Source organism: Rhamphochromis sp. 'chilingali', assembly GCF_963969265.1.
Source record: "Rhamphochromis sp. 'chilingali' genome assembly, chromosome: 2".
In the NCBI taxonomy this organism is placed as follows: Eukaryota; Metazoa; Chordata; class Actinopteri; order Cichliformes; family Cichlidae; genus Rhamphochromis; species Rhamphochromis sp. 'chilingali'.
In genome coordinates, this window is record NC_137930.1 from 23,941,525 (window position 1) to 23,969,221 (window position 27,697).

Here is a 27,697-nt window from a genome sequence, read left to right on the forward strand (position 1 = left end):
TTTCTAAAAATAACGGAGTCTTCATTAATCCCATGCAAACGTACACCTATCTGGAATAACCCTGACATATTACAAAACAATAATATGATTAATTTCCCAGAATGGAGTTGTAAAGGAATTAAATACTTAGAACATATATTAGAGGGAACAGAATTTATTCCATTTGACAGACTAGTTGAACAATATGGGATCAACAAGACAAGGTTTTTAGAATATCAACAAATTAAATCCATAGTAAAAAAGAAATTTAACCTCAGTCAAGTTGAATTACAAACACCACTAAGTGCGGCACATTTTCTTACTCTTAAATCCCCCAAATTATTATCTAAAATATACAGAACACTTTCTAAATTAGATGAATCAATATCCCTTCCTACTGCAAAGTGGGAAGCAGATTTATCAGTCAACCTAGACCAAAACTTCTGGTCTCAGATTTGCTTAAAAACTTTTAAATTAATTAAAAATCCCAGTCTGCAATTAATACAATACAAAATACTTCATAGAGTGCACTATACAGGTCATCGGATGTTCAAGATGGGCTTTACATCTTCCAACAACTGCTCACACTGTCAAGGCAATACACCAGACAATTACATCCACGCTCTTTGGTTCTGTCCACCAGTGCAAAAGTTTTGGCGCGAGATATGTGAAGACTTATCAAAATGTCTGAAATGTAACATTCCAACTTCCCCCTTAGTGTGTCTACTGGGCAGCTTAGATAATGTCACTTCAGAAAAGAATATAGCCCATATGATCTTCACTGCCCTATGCATAGCCAAGAAAACAGTCCTCATGAACTGGAAAAATAAAAATAATCTTAATTCTAACCAATATAGAAATTATCTATTAGATTACATTAGTCTTGACACAGCCTCTGCCACCACATTAGATCAATTGCTCTGGGCCCCTTTTATCAGCTCCATCACCTAGTGGGGGTGGGGGGTCATAGTTTGGTCCCGCCTTCACTGTTGTGATTGGTGAGGGGGTAGGGACAGGCTTAGGGCGTCGGGGGGTTCCCCGGAGGCATCTTCCTTGGGGGGCTCAACCCGGGGTAGCGGTCACGTCCGGTTGGGGGCTCTGTTGGCTCTCAGGTGACTGTTTCCTCGTGGCTGCGTGCAGCGGGGCTAGGGGAGGGTCTGTGCTGACGGACGTGGGTTACTGACCTGGCAACCTGGCTGCCCCTGGGTGGGTCCGGGATGGGCGTGAGGTTCTGGGGGCGCTCCGTCTCTGGGCTGGGGCCCGGGCCGGGCCTCGGGGGCTTGGGTCCTGGTTGGTGTGTTGCCGGGGTTGTGGGCGGGTGGGTGCATGGGGGCCCGGCCCTGGAGCAGGGTGCCGCCGGTGCGTCGAGCCGCCTGGGGGGCTCTTCAACTGGTGGGGGGGATGGTCACATCTTGCAGGAGCTTTCTTCTCTTCAGGAACTCTCTGCAGGAGGGGGAGATACAGGAGAGGTGGAGGAAGATCTCAGCCTGGGCGTTTACCGTCTTATGTAGTCTGGAAGATGTGTGGATGGTGGGGTGGGTGCAGTTTTCTCTGTGGTGGGGTTGGGTGGACTGTCCCGGGCTCTGTGGAGCCGGAGGGCGCTACTGCACTGGGCCCCGGTCTGATGGGCCTGGGCCCCCCTTCCCTGGCGGGTCGCGGAGGGTGGGAGTGCCTACTGGGGTCAGCGGGGGAGCTGGCCCCAGGGAGGGGTTACCTGCCCCTCCCTTCCTTCCCTCCCCATCTCCAGCTGCCTCCCTCTTCCCGCTCCTCCACAACCACCCACACATGCAGGGCCTTGGAGTGGGGGTATGTCACCAGGGTGCAGAGGAGGCTACCCCCCCCCCCCCCGTCCCCTTCTGGCTGCCTCTGCCTCAATTTTATCCCACAACTTAGACATTCACATTATTCACACTCTCATTACACATACATATAGGATCTTGGGGGTGGGCACAATCACGGAGTCCAAATTACCATCAGGGTGTATACCTCACCCCTGACGTCGTTGCCCACCTCTCAATTTTAAATACACTTAGTCATTGAGGGCTAGCAGGAGGGACTATGCGCTTACCTGCTGCTCCTTGGCAGGTAGCTCCATGCCCTCCTGGGTTTTAATTGCACCTTAGAACACATATGCATCAACACTACAATGAGCGGGTGGAGGGAGGTTTGGAGTCTTCTCCCACCCCCATTCTCTGCGGCCTGCTGGAGCGGGAGGGCTAGTAGGAGGAGTTGGCCGTCCGACTGCGGTCTGGGGTGTGGGGCCTCCCTGCTGCTGCGGAGTCGGGGTGGTCTGCCTCCCCCCACCGCAGGGAAAAGGGTAACACCACCTGGGTCTGGGTGCAATTCCCCCCTCCAGGGGCAAGGGTACCTAGACCCGGTTTGTAGAGTACGCTTGGGGAGTGTGATCGTGTGTACAACGTCTCTTTATGTCTGTCTCCACGTTGGTTGAGTGTGGAGTGAGTGCATATGAGAGCATGAGGGTGGGAATGGATGTTTGTGTCTGTGTGTGCCTGTATGTCTGTGTCTATATGTCAGGTTGGGTATCAGACGCCACCTCTCTGGGGACACCTCAGGCCCTCCAAGGTTTGGAGGCCTATCTCCACCCACCACCACTTCCCCTGCCGGTGGCGGACTCCCTCAGGTGTCGGTGTGTTGGTGGTTCTTTGTGTCTGGGGGTGGGCGTCCGGGTACACACCGGCTCACTCCTTGGCGGCCGCTTGTCGGGGCCTGGGGCCTGGGGCTCGCTCGGGCCCCTTTGGAGGTGGGGTGCCCCCGGCCTCTCGGCCTGGGGCTCGGTCACTCAGGCACAGCTGGGGGCCGGCGGAGCTCACGGGCGCGTCACTGCAACTCCCCCTGACTTCTGCTCCGCGGCTGCTGGGCGAGCCCTCATCTGGGACTCTCCTCAGCTCTTACTGGGACAGTGGCGCGGCTGCCCCTCTGTTGGTCTTCCATGGTCTCTTGTGTTCTGGGGGCCTCTGGATGTCTGGAGTTTTGATCTCCTCCATACCCGCTTCACACCCTGGAGGACGGGGCTGTGGCCCCCCCACACTCCCTAGCAGATCATTACATGGAGAAACCTTTGGAATGCAAGCATGCTGATCCACACAGGTATGCACACATGGGTATTCACAGACGCGGACTAAAGCTTTCTTGGCTGCTGCCTCAAAGCACACTGTGCGCTGTCTATCTTGCGTGCTGCACAATATCGTTTATTATTTAGTAAATATTGATATCTATGACTAGCTAGTTTATTGTGATGGTGCTTTGTTTTCTCTATTATTATGTTGCTCTTTGTTGTTTGCTGTCTCCTCTGTTTGTTTTTTTTGTTTGTTTGTTTTTTTTCTCCATACAGGTGACCCAGGAGTTCTTTTTTTTTTTCTCTCTCTTCCCCCCCCTTCTCACCGTCTCTTCTCCCCTTTGGTTTTCTTTCTTTCTCTCCCCCTCTTTCTCTCATTCATTCCCCCTGTCCTATTTATTAAAAAAAAAAAAAAAAATGACAAAGGATGAACTGAAGCTCTGCCATCACGTAATGTCGCATACTGCTGTTTCTGATGTCATTTAGAAAAGAAAAAAAAAAATAAATAAAAAATAAATAAATAAATCAATAAGACAGACAGCTGGAGAGCACTGGTCTGTGGATGATAGCAAATCATTTTTTATGTGAATTACTGCTGTCTCAGTACAAGTGGTCTGGTGGAAAATTGGAAGATGTCCTGGACTGCTTTTTTTTTTTTTCATCTGAGAAAGTAAGTAAGACAGAGGACTTTATCATGATCTAGTCGAGTGGTGGATTATGCCTCAGATCAGCTGTGATATTCACAAAGGACATCTGCAATGAGTAACTCAAAATTTTATGGCGATGACACCTAAAAAAGGTGCAGCATTTACCTCACCTGCTGTTTTAGTGTGCTTTTTCTTTTTTTTTGTGGGGGGGAGGGGGGGGGCATATAAACTAAATGATAATGAATTGAGCAGGTAAAGAATGGGGTGGCTTTGCTGGCAGACAGTGATAGGCTGTGAAAAGGGGCTTGATTTGTTTGTTTCACTTTTCTGAGCTAATCTTTTAGTTCACTAATCACGGAGCCTGTTCCTCTGTCCAGTGCTGCATGCAGTGTTTAGCCATGCTACCATCCCTCCACTGCTCAAATCCCCCTTGTTCCTTGTTATGCTGCACATGGGTGACATAGTACTGAACTAGTGCGGGCTGCTCTGCTCCAGCTGCATCAGCTTGTGAGCCCACAGGGAATGGTGTGTAGCTGCATGTGTGTGCATAATACACACTTGTAAGTGTGAGTGCATGTGTGTACACGTGTTTCCTTGGACCAGAGCTGGCAGAAAATATTGGGGAGAGCACAGGGATTGCGGGGCTCTGCACTTACCTAAGCTCGGCATCACACAGTTGATTCAGCACCTCGCTAATAGCACACACATTAACTGCAGTACAGATCAGAGGAGGAGTGCAGTAATGAGAGAGAGCCCCGCGTTCATTCTCGCTCAGAGCATGTGTGCGTGCATTTGTGTGTGTGTGTGTGAGAGAGAGAGCGCATGCGAGGGAACGTCTGTGTTGAGCAAATGTGTGCATGGTGCGTCTAGTGTGTGTTTGTGAGAGAAAGAGTAATAGAGGCAGAGAGAGGGAGAGCGGGAGGGAGAGAGGGAGAGAGAGAGAGAGAGAGCGCGCGGACGTGTGTTAGTGCAAGCAGGGAGGAAGGATGGCTGCTCATGTCTGAACTGCCTCAGATGCTGAAAGAGAGTCAAGGCAATATTCAGCAGAGGCAGAGAAACAGAAGTCTCACTGGGGGACGCATCTTGTTCATCATTTGTGGGGAAGCAGAAAAGGTTTGGCAATGCCTGCTGAAGTGAAAGAGGTAAGTGTGTGTGGTGGAATGGCTCTATTTGCTCTGTACCCTCCCTCTTTTTTTTTTTTTTGCCCATCAGTTTTTTTTCTTCCTGCAGAGAGAAAACTGTAGCAATCCACAGCTTTGCATTCTGCCTCTGTCATGATGAATGAAAGAGGCATCAGTAGCTTCACCTCCTTACCTCTCGCTGCTGGTCGGTGCGGTCTCCTTGCGTGCATGGGGACATGACGCTAAGGTCTTCATCAAGTGTGCGCATGTTTGTGAGTGTGCTCGTGTGAACATGCATGCTTTTTTTTGTTGTTGTAGGCAATATCATGAGGAGGATCATATCTGATTGCATTAAGAGGAAAGGTTGTTCCTCTTGAGGGGTGTGGGGGGTGGCGGGGGGGGGGGGGGGGGGGAGTGATGCTGCACACACTCTGCTAAGTGCATTGCCATGATGTACTGTATCAGTGAGACATTAAATCTGACCATGCAGCATTTAACTATTTGAGGATCAGCCTGTGATCAGGAGTGAAATCTGGCTTCTGATGGAAATGTTGAGGAAGAATTTCCTCTCCCCATTTTTTTCACTCTGGATTGTCATTTTGAATCAGTATTTCTTTCAAACAGAGAAGCGTGGCTACATCAAGCTTAAACATGATGCATTGCATAATGGCCCTTCTGCAGGAAACTGGCCACAAATAAGAGGAGTTTATTAAAGCGTCTGCCATTTCAGTGCAATTATTCTGCACATTTGCGCTTAAGCATCACTGATTCAACAGATAGTAGAGGGCAGATGAGTTGTGACAAAGTTGTGACTAATGTCTTCTGACATCAGCAGGCTGATGTCATGTTTTATTATCCCGTGGCAGCATTACTGTTTCAATCCTCCGTTCGGATAAAGACAAGCTGTCTGTTTAAGCAAATTTATACCTCAGTTTGATCACTCCTAAATGACTTTGACCCTCACATGTAAATGCAATCAAGAATGCCTGTTGTTCTTTTTTTGAAATAGACCTGAGACCAGATTGAATCATGGCTTGTGTCTGTCATGCCCTTGAGCTGGTCACCAAAATCTGAACTTAGTCAGCATTAGATCAGCCTCTTCCTCCCAAAATAAAACCCTGAGTGCTGCTGCTGCTGGCCTCGATTCTGAGAGTTGATGGGAACAAGATTCTAATCATGTCATTCTGTCCCTGCACCACTGCACCTAACATCTATATACTATAACTCGTTTTTTCCCCCTTTAAATCTCAGTCGGATTCAGAATCATCATCTTGACCTATTTGGCTCTGCGAGCATACTTAGTGATGGTGCAGTGAGTTATTTAAATGAGCTTTGACTCACAGGGGCCTGGCCTTCCCTGGAGCTTGAATCAGACAGAGACAGCACACAGGCCACTGTCCAGCCTATTAACATCCTGCAAATCCTTAATCAAGCCTTCTGTAGAGGACAGTAGTACCCCTTCTGTCTTTTGGCCAGGCCTTCATTTAATGCTGCCTAACAATATCCAATCAGCCTCCCCCAGAGGTGTTCAGGCTAGGATCATCCCCTCACTGCCAGTTTCTCCTGGGTGACCCTTTCATCTCCACTCCCCACTGACACATTTTGCACATGGATATGAGGGGCTCTTGTGAGGTGAGGTGTTTGAAAGCGAATCAGGCTCTCTTTCGCCCTCTCCACACATTCAGTTAGCTGCTCACTGCAGCCTGATTTAATGCAGTGGGTTTTAGTTCTCGCCTCTTGTTCAGTTTAATGCCGCAGCCTCAGAAAGAGGAAAGCTTGGGGAGATTTAACAGTTTATTTTGTTTTATCTCAGTATATTGTGCATGTGCCGTTGAGTGATCACGGGGAAAATTGATTTCGATTAGTCGGAGGACTTGTTGAGGATGGTTCACTGATGATGCAGTTGAATGATTTTCTTCATTATAAAAGATTTTAATTGTACTCTACTGTTTTGATTGGGCGCTTTCATTATTGCCTGTATAATTTTAACTCTTCACTCAGAGGGTCTTGAAGACTCAAGGATGTACATTAGCCATTTATTACAATGAGCAGAGCCGTTAATCAAATTTCTGCAGACACATACTGAAATAAATGTGAAGTTTAAAGTCAGCTGAAAATGTGTTTACAGTCAAAAAGTTCCTCCAGTTATTTCTCAGACCAAGATGTTCAATAATTAATCCACTCTGCTTAATGAAACCAGTTTTGTTAAATTGGAGAGGAAATTTAACTTCTGCCTGAAATAAACAAGATTAAATTATGGAAATATCCACATTTTGTACCAGAGCAGTAGCACAGCTCAGGGCTCAGAGATGCTAAACCACGTTTCACTGATTTGTTTTAAGTAATTAACTGTCTGAGACTCGTACAGTGCCATTACAGTGTCGCTCTGCTCAGAGTTTTGCTAATGGGCCATTTCAAGAAATTCTTATTTAACACATTGTGAATAAGGTAGATACAGTTTTTAACAACACAGAGGAACCAGTATTACCTGCATGATGTTTCAGCCAGTGGAGCTGATCTGATGCATACTTAATTCTGGGGAACTCAGCATTATCCCATCCACTTCAGTTTGCAAGCACCGAAGATGGGGCAGTAATAAATATACAGTGCTGTAAAAAAGCTTTTTGCCCCCTTCCTCATTTTCTGATTTATTTATTTGCTGCATATTTCTCACACTTTCAAGATTCAGAATATCATAGAAAAAGTAGTTAAGAATACATTTAGTCTAATTAACATTAGACTAAAATAACTTTAGTAAGCTCTTGAACTGATGGCTGGTGATTCTCCTTCAGGATTTCCTGGTAGAGAGAAAAATTCATGGGTCCATCAATTATAGCATATTATCCAGATCCTGAAGCACCAACACAGCCCTAGACCATCACTGTATATTATTTTTAATATTTTCAAATCAGTCTTGGGGATCATCAAGATGTTTTTTGGAAAATTTGGGACAAACCTTTGTGATCTTTTTGGTCAGCAGTGGTTTCTCCTTGAAACTCTTCCATGGATCCCACTTTTCCTCAGTCTCTTTCTTATTGCTGAATCGTTAACTCTGAACTTAGCCAATGTGAGCGAGGCCTAGATGTTATTCTGGGTTCTTCTGTGACCTCCTGGATGAGCTGTCCTGGAGTCATTTTGGTAGGCTGGCCACTCCTAGAAAAGTTCACAACTTGTTTTTTCCATTTTTTTGATTACGGCTTTGATTAGGTGGTTCGGGAAGTCCCAAAGCCTTAGAAATGGCTTTGCAACGCTTTCTAGACTGATAGATGTCACGACTTTGTTTCCTAGCGGCTCTTTGGTTTCTTTAGATTGTGTTTCCCCAGGTTATCTTTGTCTAATAATAAAAATAGTCTGATGATCTGAAACATTTGAGTGTGACTAGTATGCGAAAAACTAAGAAATCAAGGGCAAATACTTTTTCACAGCACTCTATCTTTGCTTAGTCTTTGAAAGCTTCCTTGTAAAATGACTGTCAAATATATATTTTTTTAATATTGAAAGATAATTTAGCTCCCTGAAGTCATAATGTTTTAAGTTTTCACAAGTGCTGAGAAAATTGGCTGATAACTTTATCAGTTTAAATAAGGGGAATAGTTTCTCAATTTTAACGGGAATTGAGTGTGAAAGTTCAGGAATCGCCTATTACGGCTAAAACAAATGGAAGCACACTCCAGTGCACATAAGTAAGAAAGCAATTATGCATATATCCAGGGATTCTAGATATTTTTGATTAGATTACAAGATGGCAGAAACAAGCCAACTGATTCTGTATTGTGCACTCTAGTATGCATATAAGGCTTCCTTTTAGGGTTCCTTATTATGTCGCTACGTTTCTTTTACTTTCTCTCTCTCTCTCTTTTGTGCATGATGGGCATGATCATGGACAGAACTGCCCTGAACCAGCTTGAGTCATTGTTTTCCCAGTGGACATTTTGCCCAATTAGATTACAGTTCACAAAAAAGCTCATACACAGAGAGATTGTTGTGTTTTTTTTCCTCCAGACTTATATTATTATTATTTATATTAGTCTAATTTAAAAAGTGAGTATATTTTTCATCAGGAATTCACAGTTTGTGTTTTGAATTACATAAATTACATGATAATTGAAAGGAGATGAGCTCTCAGCACTGACTCTGCTCACAACCCAACATTAAGTGCAGCTTCCTTATTATGTGCAATTGCTTTAATGACACAGTATGCTATCATAATGTTGTTTACTAAATTGCAATGTCCCTTTTAATGTATTGTAAGAATTATGTACATTAGAGCATGGACAGCAATATATTTCTCAATTTTAGGCAGTTGGATTTAATTATATACTATCAAATATGTATATGTAAATATATCCTATATATTCTTATGCATACGGTTGAATTTTGGTCAGACGTCTACACACTGTCGTCATGGGCATGAGTGTCATGATAATTTGGGGTGTTAAATGATATCTTCAAATTGTTCCTTTTCCAGGGTGGAATGACAGCACATATCTTTAATCACTTTACAATACAAGAATAGGCTGCACAAGTGCACAAGGTTCTAAGTCTTTTAAATGGACAAGGCCAGGGCTTATTAAATTCTCATTAGTGATCATGATTTTCATGAGTGAGTTTCTCTTTGCCAGCATAAAAATGATTTGTTTGATAGCTCTCACTGGACTGACCAATAATCAGAACAATGAGAAATCCCAAGGAACTCAGTGAAGATCTAAGATGAAAAACTGGAGATTTATGCAAGTTAGGAAGGAGCCATTTCTAAAAAACTGCTTATTCCAAGATCGTTAGTGCAGACAATTGTACTTAAAACATTTGGATGTGTCACCACTTTCCCAAGGTCTGGAAGAAGACCCATCTAAGGAAATTGGTTAGATGTTCAGGAATAGCCAAGACTCAAGTGAAGTTTTATGGTCAAGAGACAATGGATGAGCTATTTGACAAGACGTATATTTGGAGGAGTACAGATGAAGCTTTCAAACCTAAAAACACGATACTAGCTGACAAACATGGTGGTGAGAGCCTTATACTGTTGGACAGTTTTGATCCCAGTGGACTAGGACTATCTCCAAATTCTTCAACTTCACCTTAAACCAACAGCTAGATAGCTAATAGCACTTTAGTTTGGTGTTCCAGCAGGAAACGATCCTCCCAAAAAACAGGCTTTGGAATAGATAGAGCAGGTTAGCATAAAGCTCTGGAATAGCCTTGTCAAAGTCTTGACCTCAACCTGTCATAAGGAGTGTGAAGGTGGAGAAAGCAGACTTCGAGGACTTAACTAAAACAAAGTGGAGCTTTTATTGGGGCTGAGGCAGGAAATTCACATGGCTAGAGTCCAGATATTGGAATAATGATGTGGAGGACACACAACAGTATGACACGACAAGGAACTAAGGAAAACTGAGGGCTTATATACACACACAAGGTAATTAGGGAGAGAAGACACAGATGAGAAAAAGAAGACACAGGTAAACAGAATCAGGTGGTACAGCAATATAAAGATAAGACAGGAAATGCACAAACAAGATAACATTGAAAACACTGGGTCCTAGGCCCAGGGACCCAACCACAGTAAGTACTAAACACCAAGTGATTAAAGATGGAGAGCTGACAAAAAGACATAGGAAAGACATGATAATTAGAACTCAAGAACCAAAATATAACCTTCCAAAAAAACAAACAAACTATAAACTCCAGCACATAATCCAAAACAACATTACAAGAACATAGCAAATCATAAATATGGAAATTCTTAAAAAAGGACCAAGAATTACAAACTCAAACCCTAACTTGAAACTACAAAAATGTATGGACTATGCTTGAAAGCTGGACCAAACAATTTACAGTGGGGCAAAAAAGTATTTAGTCAGCCACCGATTGTGCAAGTTCCCCCACCTAAAATGATGACAGAGGTCAGTAATTTGCACCAGAGGTACACTTCAACTGTGAGAGACAGAATGTGAAAAAAAATCCATGAATCCACATGGTAGGATTTGTAAAGAATTTATTCATAAATTAGGGTGGAAAATAAGTATTTGGTCAATAACAAAAATACAACTCAATACTTTGTAACATAACCTTTGTTGGCAATAACAGAGGTCAAACGTTTACTATAGGTCTTTACCAGGTTTGCACACACAGTAGCTGGTATTTTGGCCCATTCCTCCATGCAGATCTTCTCGAGAGCAGTGATGTTTTGGGGCTGTCGCCGAGCAACACGGACTTTCAACTCCCGCCACAGATTTTCTATGGGGTTGAGGTCTGGAGACTGGCTAGGCCACTCCAGGACTTTCAAATGCTTCTTACGGAGCCACTCCTTTGTTGCCTGGGCGGTGTGTTTTGGATCATTGTCATGTTGGAAGACCCAGCCTCGTTTCATCTTCAAAGTTCTCACTGATGGAAGGAGGTTTTGGCTCAAAATCTCACGATACATGGCCCCATTCATTCTGTCCTTAACACGGATCAGTCGTCCTGTCCCCTTGGCAGAAAAACAGCCCCATAGCATGATGTTTCCACCCCCATGCTTCACAGTAGGTATGGTGTTCTTGGGATGCAACTCAGTATTCTTCTTCCTCCAAACACGACGAGTTGAGTTTATACCAAAAAGTTCTACTTTGGTTTCATCTGACCACATGACATTCTCCCAATCCTCTGCTGTATCATCCATGTGCTCTCTGGCAAACTTCAGACGGGCCTGGACATGCACTGGCTTCAGCAGCGGAACACGTCTGGCACTGCGGGATTTGATTCCCTGCCGTTGTAGTGTGTTACTGATGGTGACCTTTGTTACTTTGGTCCCAGCTCTCTGCAGGTCATTCACCAGGTCCCCCCGTGTGGTTCTGGGATCTTTGCTCACCATTCTCATGATCATTTTGACCCCACGGGATGAGATCTTGCGTGGAGCCCCAGATCGAGGGAGATTATCAGTGGTCTTGTATGTCTTCCATTTTCTGATGATTGCTCCCACAGTTGATTTTTTCACACCAAGCTGCTTGCCTATTGTAGATTCACTCTTCCCAGTCTGGTGCAGGTCTACAATACTTTTCCTGGTGTCCTTCGAAAGCTCTTTGGTCTTGGCCATGGCGGAGTTTGGAGTCTGACTGTTTGAGGCTGTGGACAGGTGTCTTTTATACAGATGATGAGTTCAAACAGGTGCCATTCATACAGGTAACGGGTGGGGGACAGAAAAGCTTCTTACAGAAGACGTTACAGGTCTCTGAGAGCCAGAGATTTTCCTTGTTTGAGGTGACCAAATACTTATTTTCCACCCTAATTTACGAATAAATTCTTTACAAATCCTACCATGTGGATTCATGGATTTTTTTTTTCACATTCTGTCTCTCACAGTTGAAGTGTACCTCTGGTGCAAATTACTGACCTCTGTCATCATTTTAAGTGGGGGAACTTGCACAATCGGTGGCTGACTAAATACTTTTTTGCCCCACTGTAAATGAATTCTAACACAATTCTGCCAAGAAGAGAGTGATCAAATATCCACCTAGAACGATCCCAGAAGCTTGTCGTTAGCTGCCAAAAGCATCTGGTTGAAGTGCAACTTATTAAGGACAATTTGGTCTGGATGTACTACAGTTGCACTGTAGTACATACTTTTGATTGACTGGCAAGTATGTATGATTTTAACCTTTATGGATTCCACAGAAACTTCTGCACTTAATTCTTGTTTTTTTAGTATGACATTTGTCTATGATGAGTGTATTTAAGCTTTTGACCACAACTATATATAAAGATAGAATGCGCTATAGTTAGTATAGTGACAAAGCAAAATGATGGGCAATTGTTTAACAATTCATAAAACAGCCACTGCCTGACTCCCCACCATCATCTGCTCAGCTGTGTTGATACACTGCTGCATGTGCTGCTGGACAAACTGTTTCACAAAACCTATTCTAAATTACTTTTTCTGAATAATGTTATGTATTTTTCCCCCATTTTTCATATTAATCAATGCATTTCCTAGTAACGCTGACTAATTGATTGGGTCGGGTTGTACACAATACACACCATTAATGTGATCACTGACAAAGCTTTACGTGGTTCTTTTTTTAAAATTATTTAGGAGCAGAGTGCAGAGGGGCCTCCTCCACTGTCTTTGTCCCAGGAAGCCAAAGAAGGAGCTCTGGATAACCCATCAGCCAGTGACGAACTGGACACGCCCACTTCCATTGCCTCTGTGATGACCTCGACCAATGAAAGCTCCACAGAAACCGACACCCCACAGCAGACAGACACTGAGGTTAATGACTTTAAGGTCACACTTTGCCACCACCTGGTAACTTAATGCACCTTGTTAATGTAGATTTTGATTGATTGGCAAGTCCACAGACTTAAAAGGTGTATTAATCATTGGTCATTGAATTGAATATGGTTAGTTTAATTTGACAATAAGTTATCGTACACTGTACAATCCAAGAGTTAAAGTAAAAATAAATTTACTACACCAGACAATTAAATTTCCAGCAATTGACTCTGCTTCCAAACAGTGGCTGGGCCTCAACTTCTTTTGCTGGATTCCAATCTGAACTCATTTTCAAATAAGGGGAATTCATTATCCTTTGGCAGAAACAAAGAAGTCATTATTTACTGTAGGCTCACTAAGCCAGGGATGTGCTAAAAAGATGATGATTGATCATCACTATAAGAAATGGGATATGCCGTAGAGTTAAAAACAAAATGATTAACACACTGCAGGTAACAGAAACAATTTTGTGCAACTGCAGTACATCCAGACCAAATACCTCCCGATGTCACTGTAAACATCAGTTTTCTGGGATTAAAAGGAAAGAGAGAAAAGTGGGAAGATTAACACAGATTCTGAAAAGACTGGGATAACAGCCGCGTCTATCTTTGTAGGAGTCCAAGGCTGTGGAACAAGAGGGTGAAAAGGCCACGAGTGAGACCCAAGAATCTACAGAGATACAGCAGGAGAACCTGCAGACATCAGCCTCACCTGATCTCACATCACCATCAGTGGTTCGAGATGACGCTACCACTGAACAACCTACTCCTGAAACAAGCACTCAGCCCTCTGAGGCTGTTACACCAACCACAACAACCATCAGCACTACCATGGCACCCCCACAACCCCAGCTGATAGTGCAGCCTTCTGAGCCTCAGTCAGCTAACCCAGACAGTCAGAGCGCAGTGTACGCCCTACCTGATGCCTACAGAGGTATCGGTGGTGACTTATGTGCAGGATATGGAAGCCTGTCCCGAATTAACCTCCATGGCTACTGGTCCGCCAAAAACTTCCAGTCAGGGGCTCACTACACCTTACCCTTCCTCAGAGACAGCTACGCCTCTGCAGGCCTGAGCAGCCAGCCAGAACAGGACGGCCACAGTGAACGGGGAGAAAACCCTGTGGATATGAAGACCAACCACCCACCTCTAAATTACCCAACACTGGGGGGAATCCACCAGTTTAGGCCAATCACCACCATGGAGCTTCTCAGGGAGCCCTCGAGAACCAGGTAGGTAATGATACATTAGATGACATGTTACGGATCCCACAGTGTGTTTCTATTTTTGCATTGTGGCCTACAGATGGGGACAAATACAGATCAGTCCTTATGTAGATAATTTGAGGGGAGAATTTGTAATTTGTAATATGTTCGTGTTGGTTTGTCAGTCAGTCTCTACACTATAGAGGTGAAGATTTAACAGGACATTCTTAAGTGAAGCAGTTGAGCGGGTTTGGTGTGGAGTGAGTTTATTTAGGGCAATTTATGTGTGTGTTTTGAGGAGGGGCTAGTCGGAGGTGAAGGAGCAGTTTGGTTTATTGAAATATCAAGAAGGTCTCTGGTAAAGAGTTCACCTTTTACAAATGGCCTCTACAAACTGAAGCTAATCTGAAAAGCCAGTTGACCTTTGACATTCATAGCAAGCATATATCCACACTACAACTGATTAGTTTTTCTAGCATGATTAAAGCAAAAGGTTATTGACACGTTTTCTAGAAAAATTCCTGACAATTTCCGAAAAAAAAATTATAAATCTCACAACCTAACATTTTAAATATGTACATCTAATCTTTTATCAATGATAATACTATATACTAAATTATTTACCTGCACAAACATCCAGATTCTGTCTTTGCTCCAGTCTCGAGTCAGCCTGGATAATAGAAAGACAGATGGACAGCAGTTAAGTAGCAGCTGGTATCAATCGGTGATGGCAGCCTGCTGCAAAGTTGATAAATAAGGAGGTTTCACCTGTTATTGGCTGCCAGAAGCTTTTCCTTCGCTCGCGCAGACAGACAGAACTGTTTACCAAAGATACAACACTTGTAAATTTACTGAAGCTCAATCTATTAGACACAGTGATTGTAATGTGAATCTGCTTAATTAAGGCTGTTGAATTTTAAAGAATATGATAGTTTTTGGGAAATGGTTCACTTTCTTGTTGAGAATATGCAGACGAAAGATGGCACCTCACATACAGTACTATGAGTCTGAAGCTATGTGATTGTTAGCATAGCTAAGCATAAATTCTGTATGCAGGAGCAAAGAGATAACCTGGCTTTTGTTCAAAGGTGAAAAAAAAAAAGCTAAAGTTTTAAATTTGTGACCACTACACAATCAAAAGGCACAAGCAAATTTAGGCACATTGTTTATTAAGCTACAGAGGAAGAGGTAAGCAGCTACTGGCTAATTTTGGTACTGGTACTAGCTAAAAAAACGCTTATTAATAATCTCCACTTTTAGCAAGGAAGTAAACACATGTTCCAGATGACTTGATAAATGAGATGTATTTTTTATCAATCCTGATACACACATGAATGTGTGTGTGTAAATCTGTCTCTATAGAAGTGGCTACGACGACGCCTTCATGGCACAGCTGGAGGGGAACCTGAATCCTTTCTTTCAGGCCATGTGTCGAGCGCAGACCCTGCAGTTACCCCACAAACGAAGCAGCATGGTCAGCCTGGACAGTATCCGAAGAGACCCGCGTTGGAGAGATCCCAACCTGCATGAGGTGATCTCCATGCTCAGCCACCCAATGGACCCGGTCAAGTCCAACGCAGCAGCCTATCTGCAGCACCTGTGTTATGAGAATGACCGAATAAAGCAAGAGGTCCGCCACCTGAATGGAGTGCCAATTCTGGTGGGACTATTAGACCATCCTAAGGCAGAAGTCCACCGCAAGGCCTGCGGTGCACTGCGCAACATATCTTTCGGGAAAGACCACAATAATAAGATGGCCATCAAGAACTGTGATGGAATCCAAGCTTTAGTTAGGCTGTTGAGGAAGACCAGCAGCATGGAGGTCAAAGAGTTAGTGACAGGTATTGCTGATTTTTTCTAAAGCTACTTCTTCAACTTTATTCTTTATTCATAATTGTATTCTATCACTGCAGGCACCCTGTGGAACCTCTCATCACACGAGCCACTAAAGATGATGGTAATCAACCACGGACTTCAAACACTGACTGATGAAATCATCATCCCACACTCAGGCTGGAAGAGAGACTTAGTAGACCCCTCGAAACTGCAGAGCGCCGAGTGGACCACAGTCTTCAAGAACACCTCTGGGTGTCTGAGGTAACCCTGCCGGCCGTTGTGGAACATATGACAAACAGCCGGTAAAAGCTCACTTGTGATGGAGTTTGTGCAGCTTTGCAAACAAAGTTGTTTCTGCAGGAACGTCAGCTCAGATGGGGCCGAGGCTCGACAGAGACTGAGAGAGTGTGAGGGGTTGGTGGCTGCGCTCCTTCATGCCCTTCAGTCAGCTGTTGTCAACAAGGACACAGACAATAAGGTCGCTGCAGTCACTACTCTTATTTCAAGTTTAAGAATAAATAAAAATCTAAATGTAGCTTCTAATGATGACAATTATTTCTCAAAGCTGCAGAGAAATGTAACCATGCTTAAAATTGTGACATCATAACTGGTGATGCTGGTGACTCCTAATATACAACAGTGTAGCTGCATATTTGTGACATTATCACTGACTGCATGTTTATACACCATATAGTTTTTTACCTTAATAACCCCTATAGCTACTTACACCTCTACTATACAGTCATATACATTTTTATCAACCACTGTTTATCAACCCTTTAACAAAGTAGTGAGGTACTTATAATTGTGAATCCAAACAGGTCTGTGGGAGTCACTTGATGGAATGATTAATTGCTTGTATCGCTCTTGGGATGAAAAGATGTACTGGACATGCCCAACAAACGTGCCCGACAGATGAACTTCAGTAACTCTTCAACACTACGAGTCATGCTCCAAACTTATTTAAAATGGCCTTTAGTATTGTTGCAATTCATTTTACCCAGCTGACCTGTCAGTGCTTGGGCCAGTTTGGTAAACTTCACATTTACTCCACCATTTGGACACAGAACCTAAACGTCTCAGCCATGTACCCAAGAAATGTAACTAAATATTGAACTATTTTTTCCACAGCTCTCCCAATCTTTGTACAGTTTTAGCCGCATAATTTTGACTTTTAAATTCTATGCCCTTTTCCTTTTAAAACGACTTTTCATGACTTTTAGCAGTAGAATAAACATAGCTATCTATAGTGTTCATTTATAAAATATTTATCTACTACTTGACTATTACAGTTAGTAAAGTATTTTGAGTTATTTTGAACCTGCACAGCACAACAAGTACACCATGGGTATAAATACCCCTCTTTATGAAATGCCCATAAAACTTAACAAGGGGGATTTCAAGTGCTGCTCTAAACAACAGTTTGTAGAAATTCCACTTAGGGAAAACTGTTTGTGTTGCTCTCAGTTTGTTCGTTTCAGTGTCAGTGGACAGGTGATGGATGGGGTATATCGGGATGTATTGCTCCGGGCCACAGATTTTTTTTTCTCTGATCCTGCTATTGGGAGACCGGAGCATAAAATCTTTAAACCCCGGTCATGTTGGCTTATTACTTGAGCTCATTGTTTAGGGGTAAAAAATGCTTTATTAGTGTCTGTCTTTCTAATTAAACCCGTGTTTAGTCTCTCTTACTGTTTAAGTGGAAGTTCTGCTTTTATTTTATTTTTTTTAAATGTTCTGTCTTTTAGAGTTTAGGGATGGTTTGTGAGTATATTTATTGAAGTACTTTAACTATAAAGTACTTGAAATAGAAAATCCACTGAAAGTCAAGTTGCTTTAGTCTCAAATTTAAGTTAATATTGGAAACAGCACCAGATTCAGACGGTTATTAAACGTCATCAAATCTAGGTATGGATGAGGTTCTTCAAAGCTCTTGAGATTTTCTCAAAATTCTCCTTTTTATAAGGAGACTCTAATCTAATGTCTCTGATGTGGTATTTAAAGAATTATTTTTCTATACATCCTTTTTTAAACTGCAATCTTTCATCACTGCTCTTCACGTAGTCGGTGGAGAACTGCGTCTGCATCCTTCGGAACCTGTCCTATCACGTTCACAAAGAAATACCCGGAGTGGAGCGATTTCAGGAGCCCCACGGAAATCATCTCATGAGATCCATCGGGCATCCAAAGAAAAATGAAACGGACTGTTTTTCAGGAAAAAGACCCAAAGGTTGGTAAGATACATCATAGCATGTGTGACTCAAAACTAGGACTCTATATGCTGTATACAAGGTGAAAATGTCTAAAACATATCCGCAGTAATTTTATGAGGGATGGACAGTTTACTATCAAAATGTTTATTCTCTTCTTCCTCCCTTTTCAGTGCTTGGCACACATTTTCTGTACTAATATTCAGCGGGATACATTTTGTTTGTTCACACTTTACAGCTGTAATCTCTGACCAGATCGTTCGTTTTGCCTTTTTTGCTGTTAGGCCTCACATTTCTTTATTATCCCTTTATGCCTCTCAGAGTCTGAATATTTCATATTCCTGCAGACAGAGGAGCTGATAATAGATTTTACTTTTTGGCTGGAATGCAAGGTTCAGAAATTGGAAAACGCCTAGATATGTTTTGTTACATCAGTTATGCAATTTTTGCACCATGCCACTGATGCAACAATAAGGACAGCAAAGGCTGGACCATTATTTTTAACATTATATACCTAAATAAAAATTAGACATGTTGCTGAGAATTAATAGGCTGCAGCACTCTGTGGAGAAGGAAACAACTTAATGGGGAACCATTAGGGTTTGAGTTAACAGTGATTTAAAGTTTTATGGTTCTCAGCAATGCTAAAGCTGACAAATACCCCTGTGAGCAAAACATTAGCCTGATGAGTTGCTCAGTGTCTCGCTACACGGAGGAGCCATGTGTTTTCTGCTGATGTGTCCGTTTTTGCGGCATAATTACATTGTTCTGACATTGTTCTTTCTTCTTTCCCTTCAAATCACATTAATCAGAAGAGTGGTTCAATCAAGGTCAGTCTGCTTATTCCTCCAGAATCTTTCCGTAGCGGTGATGTTGTGATACCATGATCAATTTGTTGACATTATCTCTGACTAAAAACCGGTGTTTGTGTGCATGTGTGTATCTGTGATGTGCAGGTTGGAAAAATGGATTTATGGACAGAAAATACAGTACATTGGATTTGCCAAAATGTACAGAGCTAATGAAAGGTATCCAATAATACAGTAATAAGCCTCACACTGCACTTTAAATACAACAAAAGTAGAGTACCTTTGCATCAGGCTTACTGTAAATAGCTGAAAGGTAACTGTATTGAGAAGGACTTCCACTGTCTATCATTATTATCAGTCATCAGTACCTGCTTTCTGCGTTACATTATTTGCTGTGCGAGCATGATTTTGGCATGGCCTCAAAGAGAATTCATTGAAATGCAAAGCCACACATCAGCACCTGTGCCACTTGTAGAAAATTTCATTACTAAAACAAAATAGCCCATCAACTCAAAGACTGAACGTTTTATCTGGCGTTTGCTCAAAACACTGGATGACCCACATGTCTTTATGTGGTATTGTATAAGATAAAAAAAGGAGAAAAGAACAGAAATCGCTATTGTACCGTATGCTTGAATACTGTATATGTGGATCTGGCTGTCATTAGGAAAGAGATCAGAGAACAGCTTATGCCTCCCACGCTGCAGTCTGTGAATGCAAATCAGAATGACAAGCATGTTATGGTTCAGGGTCAGCTTTATTATACTTGTCAGGCATCCAGCAGCCTCCGCTCCCCTGGCTTAGTACAGAAAAAAAAGTCTCTGCAGTAGGGAGTCAGCTGGAGTAGTAATTTTCTACCACACTCTTCCATTAAACAATATATATTTAGCCCCTGACCTACCAACCTGCTGACCTGAACTGACCTACATAGACAAACGTCTTGAACACAAACATATATTTGCAAACTGGTTTGGGATCTTCTTCTTCTTTTTGTTTTTTAGAGTAATATTTCTCTGACTTTGTGTTCAAGGGTTGGAGCTGCTGTACCAGCCGGAGGTGGTGAGGCTTTACCTCTCTCTTCTCACCTGCAGTCACAACCACAACACCCTGGAGGCAGCTGCAGGAGCGCTGCAGAACCTCGCTGCGGGACACTGGGCTGTGAGTAGATAGAAGAGTTATCTCTTATACGCACAACTACCTGGGTTGCTGTTGTGAAGTGTTTAAACTTTAAATGAATGCAGTTTTAATGTGACACTTGCTTTGATTATACTCTCTATTGTTATAGAGAAGCTATAAAGAATATAGCTAAAGAAGAGCCTTAAAAAGGGGTGTTGAAGAGGTTGGCACTGTCGCTTCGCAGCAAGACAGCTCTTGGTTCATATCCCAGCTGGAACCTTTCTGTGTGGAGTTTGCTCTCCATTGTGCATGCTCCAAAGACATGCATGTTAGGTTGATTTGTGTGCTGTGGATCTGGGTTAGATGAAGTACTGCGTGACTGTAATGCTTCAAACGTGACTTGCTGTCTGAAATGCTTTGAGTGGTCAGTAAGATTACAAAGTCACTAAATAAATGCACGTGTATTAGGAGAAGAGAAGAAGATGCTTAAAATAAAGTTCTATCCTAAAGAAATACCGTAAGTGAATTAAACTGGAGCGATCGATTTACCCTCTATTCCAATCACTGCAGCAATCACAATCAAAAGAGACAACCTCTTCAAGTCCTTCCTTGGGGATATGCGAAGCTTTCTTTTCTTGACTGGTTGGCTTTGTTTTTTCAGGCGACATCATTACGCAGCTTACTCTCTAGTCTGACCGTGTCATCGGCATCCAAAATAGCTTTTGCCGCTGTGTCCCCCCCCCCCCCAAGTGGGTCCATAGGTCTTCTAACTAATGTGCTTTGTAACATATAGTGCACCATGAATGTCACTACCATTTAAGAAGAAGGCCGCTCCAAAAATAAAATGACTTTTTTTATTTTATTTTTTTTTTTACAGCTAATCATGTCAAAAGAGAGCAGATAAAAGTGCATAATTGGATTTCTTATTCATTTATGTATTTATTTTTAGATTTTACCAGTGTAGTGGTTGGCACATTCGCCTAACCATGTTGATCCCAGCTGGAGATGCAAATCCCTTCAGGAAGGGCATCCAGTGTAAAACATTTGCCAAATCATGTATGTGGAGCTACCCGCTGTGGTGACCCCCTTGTGAAGGGAGCAGCCAAAGCTGTATTCTACCTTACAGTTTCAAAATTTATACACTTAAAAATCTGGTTAAACCCATTCAGTTTATACCAAGCATATTTTCCTTATTCAGTCATTATTTGAATAAACAAACATTTATTTTTTATATTTCAGTGGAATTTCACTGGAAAATATTGCTTCATGTTTATGAGGGCTAAGAATTAAGACTGACCAAACAATCAAAAACCACGACGTCTTCCCTCTGCTATTTTTCATTTCTGTGTTTCCATCTGAAGTGGTCCAGCTATATCCGGGCGACAGTGAGAAAAGAGAAAGGTCTGCCTATTCTGGTCGAGCTCCTGCGCTCAGACGTGGACAAAGCTGTGCGAGCTGTGGCCATTGCTCTTCGCAACCTGGCTATGGACAGAAGAAACAAAGATTTAATAGGTACAGGTTTCTAACGCCTGTATACGTTTGGCTCTATTCGCATAGCCGAGCTAACATTTTCATCTTTGTCTGTCTCTGGTTGCAGGGAACTATGCTCTGAGGGACCTCGTCGGTAATCTGCCGTGTGGGCAGCAGCATCCAGCGAAGAATCTCGAGGGGGATACGGTGGTGTCCATACTGAACACGATTCACGAGATCATCACAGATAACCCAGAGAACGCGCGGCTGCTCATTCAGGGTCATGCTGTGCAGAAGCTGGTGGCCATCAATAAGTCAAGGTTAAAAACCGAATCTTATACATCTACACATTTTTAAATATATAAGCTTAAATAATAAAAAAAGGCTGATCAACTAACATTTTTATAGATAAAACAGAAAAAAGATAGTATCATCGTAGTTTTATTGGCCGTAATATCTTCTTAGACTTCTGCCTCAGTGCATCGTCTCGCCGTGTTCCAGTGCATTTAGAGTTTAATCATTGAGACGTTACTGTCTTAGAGATTTCCTCTGCTTATTTTATACAATATCTAATATGATCCGTTGTCAGCCAATCAGCGCGGGAGACAAAGGCAGCCTCCCATGTGCTTCAGACAATATGGGCCTACAAGGACTTGAGAAACACTCTGAACAAAGCTGGCTGGAACAAGAGCCACTTTAAGGTATCTGTGTTGATTTTGTGCCAATTTAAAACTTCAAGAAAAGATTGATTTTAACACAAGCATGATCATTCAGACCTTTTTACACATGGCAATGCATGCTGCCAAATAGTTATAAGGAAGAAACAAGAAGATCTGTGTGGAAAAAAAGTAAAGAAAGAAAGGTTGAGAGTGTATTTTTGGCCTTGATTTATATGCAGAAAAGCAGTGTTTATAGTAAGCTTTAAGCCACTTAGCAGAGGATTTCAGTGTCGTGCCACTTTATAAAATTAGAACATCACAAAAAGCAAACCATCTGTCATCCAGTAATGTTACGTTTGTCGTCTTTCAAAGCCCACAACTACCGGAGTGCCAAAAAAACCCAAGAGCGGAAAGCAAGGAAGTGATGACATCACTTTGCCTCTCATGGACAAAACTCAAGGTCAGAAAATTGCAGCGTGCATTCCTTCAGTGAATTTTTATTAAATCATCATCTAAATGAGAAAAGTGTCCTCTAGCTCTGGGAGTAAAAAAGCTGTCAAACACACTGAGGTTCTTCTCATGTCACGGACAAAGACATAACATTCGCAGTCCTGGACTACATTCTTCTTAAACACTGCCCCCAAACCAGTGATGTGCTGCCAAGGTTATCAGTGCACAGACTCGGCTTATTAGCCTGAACAGTCTCTCCTGGAGGCAGGACAGGCTCATGCATCACCAGTCACATTTGATTTCAGAAGGACACCCACTTTCCCACGTCAAGAGCGACCTCTAGCTTCCCCTTAAACAGGTTTACTCTGTTCTCTCTCAGGGCTGTTTTGCAAAACATAAACACCACTTAAACATCCTTTAGGGGTTGGTGAAGGGTGGAGGATTTTGGGCAATCTTCTCAGTGAATGATTGCATTTAAATGTTTTTCTCTGAGCTTTTTGGTTTTAAATGGCACAAAGCAAATTTGTAAGGTAAAAGTTACACACCTTTTAGCGTGTATGTGCCCCCCCCCCCCCCCCCCAAACACATACTAAATAAATGAATAACATGCATAGAAATTGACATGAATATAGTTTATCTTAATTGCTTATTAGTAAAAAAATCCTGTTGAGTGAAGATTTATGCATTTAAGATGGGATTTTTTAGATTAAGACTGCCACACACTGACTGAAAACGTGTCTGATTAATGGTTATAGATTTTTAGGCTACTCATAAACTCTTATTATCACATCATCATGTCTAAGTGTGCAATTATCTTCACTTTAGTGGCCCCCAAAATGTCTAAGGTGAGGTTAAATTCTAGTGTTTGTGTAATAGCCTTGTCCTTGTTACTACTGGGAGAGGCTCGAGCCCCTCAGTGACCCTGGAGTGGAATAAAATGGATAGATGGTGTTATTGTAATGCTCACAGCACCATAATGATTACAGCTGTCACTGGAGATGCAAAACGAAGCTGATCAGTATCAGTTTCAAGAAATGATACTATTGATATAATAGGATTTTTCTCTTGCAGATGTTTATTCAAGCTTGGAGCCAAATGATAGAATTGGAGATGGAAAGGCGCCCATTGTTGTGGAAAGAGACACTCTTCAGGTAATCCGGCTTTTTAACATTTAACACTGACTTTGCTTGGACCCTTCTGGTGCTAAATAGATGTAGTATTGTGCAGAAGTCTTGAGTAACCTGTTAATTTCATTATATTTTGCTTCCAAAGAGCCACAGGGGTCTTGAGCAATAGTTCTCTGGGCTTTCCGAAGGGCCTTCATAGTTTTTCTTTGGACATTGGCTGCTTTCTCACTCGTTTCTAGTCCAGTCCTTGTACCTGACCATTTTCACAAGGTTTTTATTTGGCCCTTCATCAGAAATGGTCTCTATGGAAGGATAACTGTCAGGATGCTTTTCTTAAGGAAGGGAAACAATGAAGTATTTCCCAACTACAGAAAAGTAGTTGGGGAAACAGAAACAGTTGCCTGAAAGTCAGTGGAAACAGAAGTTATGGAGTCTCAACTCTGAATTGGAAATTTCGGTTTCATCTAGCCAACACACTCGCAACGCAGTAAAAACACATACGTGCATAGAAAAACAACAACAATGACACCCTATCAGTCGTGGATTGGCCACCCCAGAGCCCCGACATCAACGTTATTGAAGTTTGATCTATCTGACAGAGAACAGAACAAAAGGCAGCTAACATCCGAAGAAGAGCTTTAAATGATACTGGGCTGTGCATCTTTACAGGATAACAGTGCACAAAGCCTAAATGTTTAAGTTCTACTCATTTTAATGCTTTCATTTAATGCTTTTCTGATGCTTTAAAGAAAAAAGCATTATTAAAACCTTGCTCTGGATGCAGGTTCGGTTTTTCCATTTTTTGAGAACTATGTGAGTCCTGTAGTTACTAATCAGTTATTAAATCAGTTATGCGAATGTTATGTCTTTGAGCCCTGCTCTCATTCTCAGGGTAGCTGATGAAATGTTTAATAAAGCGAAAAAGAGAAGGATATATCATCATAGTTTGAAAAAAGACACGAAAATAAATTCAGGTTACTCGAGTCAGGTGCACACAGTCAGTTTTATTGTGATAAACTGTTTATGGAGATTACAGTAGGAACAATATATGACAACCAACCAGTTTACAGCACCTTACAGTAAATCTTGTATTCAACAGAGCACAGTGCAGTCATTTTTCTTTTACAGTAAGAAACTTTCACAAATGCACTTTGGACATTTTAGGAAGAATCTCATCAGGATAGTTTATATAGTTGTCCTTTCTCACATGTAACACACAGCTTCATGGACATTCATACTCCTTGAAATGCTGTTTGTGCTCAATCGGCCGTTTGCATAGACCATTCAGGAGGCTGACCACGTGACAATATAAAATATGTCTGCAGTAATTGCACATTGGCACACTCCAATATCACATTATTTTTTATTATTAGGTAGCTGACAGGTTAAAGACGTGCTAATGTTTGAGATCTCAGCACCAGACATTTGCATTCTCGTGTGCACTTTCTGTCATGTGATGCCTGGAAGCCTTCTGGGCTGTGGGCTGGGCTACTTGTGTGAAAAAAACACAACTGAAAAAAACAAAACAAACGGTTGCAGCTGAAAACTGACAAATATATCTGCCATTTTACTGTAATTTAACAGAGTAACTGCTACAGCATGTAGGATTAGCAGATTGAAACTTGGTTACAGAATTTTGTTTTGAAGGATTTCTTTCTTGTGGCTTGTTTTTCTCATGCAAATCGGCCTAGGCGATAAGTGAAAGAAAGCACTTCATCAGAGCTGGCAGGCCTGCTGTGGGCCTCATGGATAACAAACCTCCACCACTGGACTCCTGGGTGTAAACGTAACAGCACGGCCAATCAAACCAGTCAAATCCTGCAGAGACATTTTCCACTGAGGATACCTGGACTCGTGCCACCTGAACATTCTTGTACAGAGAAACAAACAGATCCACTTAAAAATGATTTCCTTTGTTTACATAATAATAATAAGATGTGCCAAACGCCTACATGTATCCTTGTTTATTTGCTGATAGATTTTATGGCTTTTTGGGATGCTATAGGTGTACTGGATTCCTGAAATTTACGAGGGATTAAGTATGACATATGAAATAGCCCAAATATGCAAACTGCGGTGAATCATAACTCCAAAGAATATGACATGTGCAATTTGTATTTTACTCCTTAGCTACAGTATACTTCTTGTTTCTCAAGCTATTCAATTCTAAAATAATGTGGATTTGATGTTGTTCACATCAGTAGGTTTTGGGGTTACAATAGATTCTCATCTAAGTTCATTTCCGAACTATTTTTGTTAAGTGTTTGAGACATGTAGGAGGATTAAGGCTATCACTGACCTAACCATCAAAAATATACTTGGAATTTTGTTTTTCTCGATTAATCTGAGTAAACTGTATGGCTATTTGCCAATCTCTGTGTCTCTATTCCATTTGTTTCATGAGAGGAAAAATGGGATTGTACATGTGTAACAAAGGACTGTTAATATTCTAAATTTAGGCATTTATATTGTAATGTTTATTGTAATACTCATGTTATTAATTAAAAGTTATTTATGTGTATTAGCAAAGACCAGTAAGCGATCCTACATTCAATACAACTCTGCTTTGCAGTGTTCCTTTTTGCATTGCGATGTTGAATGAAAATGAAAATAAATTATGTGCATAATTTCTCATTTCTGCTTTTCTTTTTATTTTCCAGACTGAAGTTTATGCCGTGTTCTGTTTTATCAGTGTGCACCTGTTAGATTAAACACCTCCCACTAGTCAGACAGATTTTTCCCCGAATGCTTAAACAGTGATTATTGAAGCCGTCTTTCTGAAAGCATTCACACTATGACACTAATTTGTTTACCAAGCATGCCGAAACTGAATGCTCATTGTCTGCTTTGCACTCAGTTTGCAATTTTGCGACACTCTTTTCTACAGAACTTTGAACACAGCAGCACTCCAGGCGACGCTTATAATCTGCCTCAAGATATCATTACATATGATGGGAATGACATTTGGCTTTGGTTTTCCTTGAGGAAAGCTAGGAGAATAATTTAAGCAAAAAAAGAGTGCCTATAGTTTCAAAGATAGTGTCAAAGACATCAAAGATTATTTAAACAAGCCCATTAATAGCTGTATTAGACAGGTAACAGATGAAAGTAATATATAATATAGACATTAGTCTTTAAAATATCTCATAAACCAGCCTACATACAAACAGTATTTTGAATTTTTTCACATGTGTTCCGGAGCAGGGCTAATTCACAAAACTACTCCGCTGTGGATACAAAAATCAAATAAAACCATGCACAAAAAGGATTATGATTTCATCACCCTTGTAAAAATGTTTAATCTTATTTAAAAGGGCAAATCAAAATTGAGACATTTTGTGAAGATTGCAAACCATAAAATGCTGATACTTTTTATTTAATATTAATAACAATAATCGAATTTATATATAGGTGCCTTTCACCACACTCAAGGACACCTTACAAGGACTTCAAGAACAAAATCACAGCACAGATAAAATAACAGTAGGAAGACACAATAAAAATAACTGTCAATACATCAGTCAATTTGTAATCTATTACCTGCATTTAGTGGGTCACAGTCATGTTGAGATCAGTCTCAACATCAGGCAGGAAGTGGGGATAAAAACTCTCAAAGGCAAAAACTGAAGTCATTTCCAGTATATTTTATTTTTAATTCGTTTTGCAAGTGCAGTCAAAGTCAAATTCCACTTTTCTCTTACTTCTGCAATACGTACAGAATGTACAACGAATTGAAATGTTTCAC

At 41.7% G+C, this 27,697-nt stretch overlaps 1 protein-coding gene across 1 annotated transcript; it reads left to right on the forward strand.

The window, feature by feature from the left end:
* Positions 1-4,823: 4,823 nt before the first annotated feature.
* On the forward strand, positions 4,824-26,187 carry arvcfa (ARVCF delta catenin family member a; the record flags this gene model as incomplete). Its single annotated transcript, XM_080874949.1, has 16 exons — positions 4,824-4,844; positions 12,892-13,068; positions 13,686-14,302; positions 15,638-16,116; positions 16,189-16,372; positions 16,472-16,589; positions 18,176-18,341; positions 19,134-19,151; positions 19,278-19,349; positions 20,161-20,288; positions 21,608-21,758; positions 21,844-22,036; positions 22,306-22,417; positions 22,748-22,835; positions 23,897-23,976; positions 25,644-26,187. The coding sequence occupies 16 exons, from the start codon at positions 4,824-4,826 to the stop codon at positions 25,734-25,736; spliced, it is 2,697 nt and encodes an 898-aa protein (XP_080731075.1). The 3' UTR covers positions 25,737-26,187.
* Positions 26,188-27,697: the final 1,510 nt, after the last annotated feature.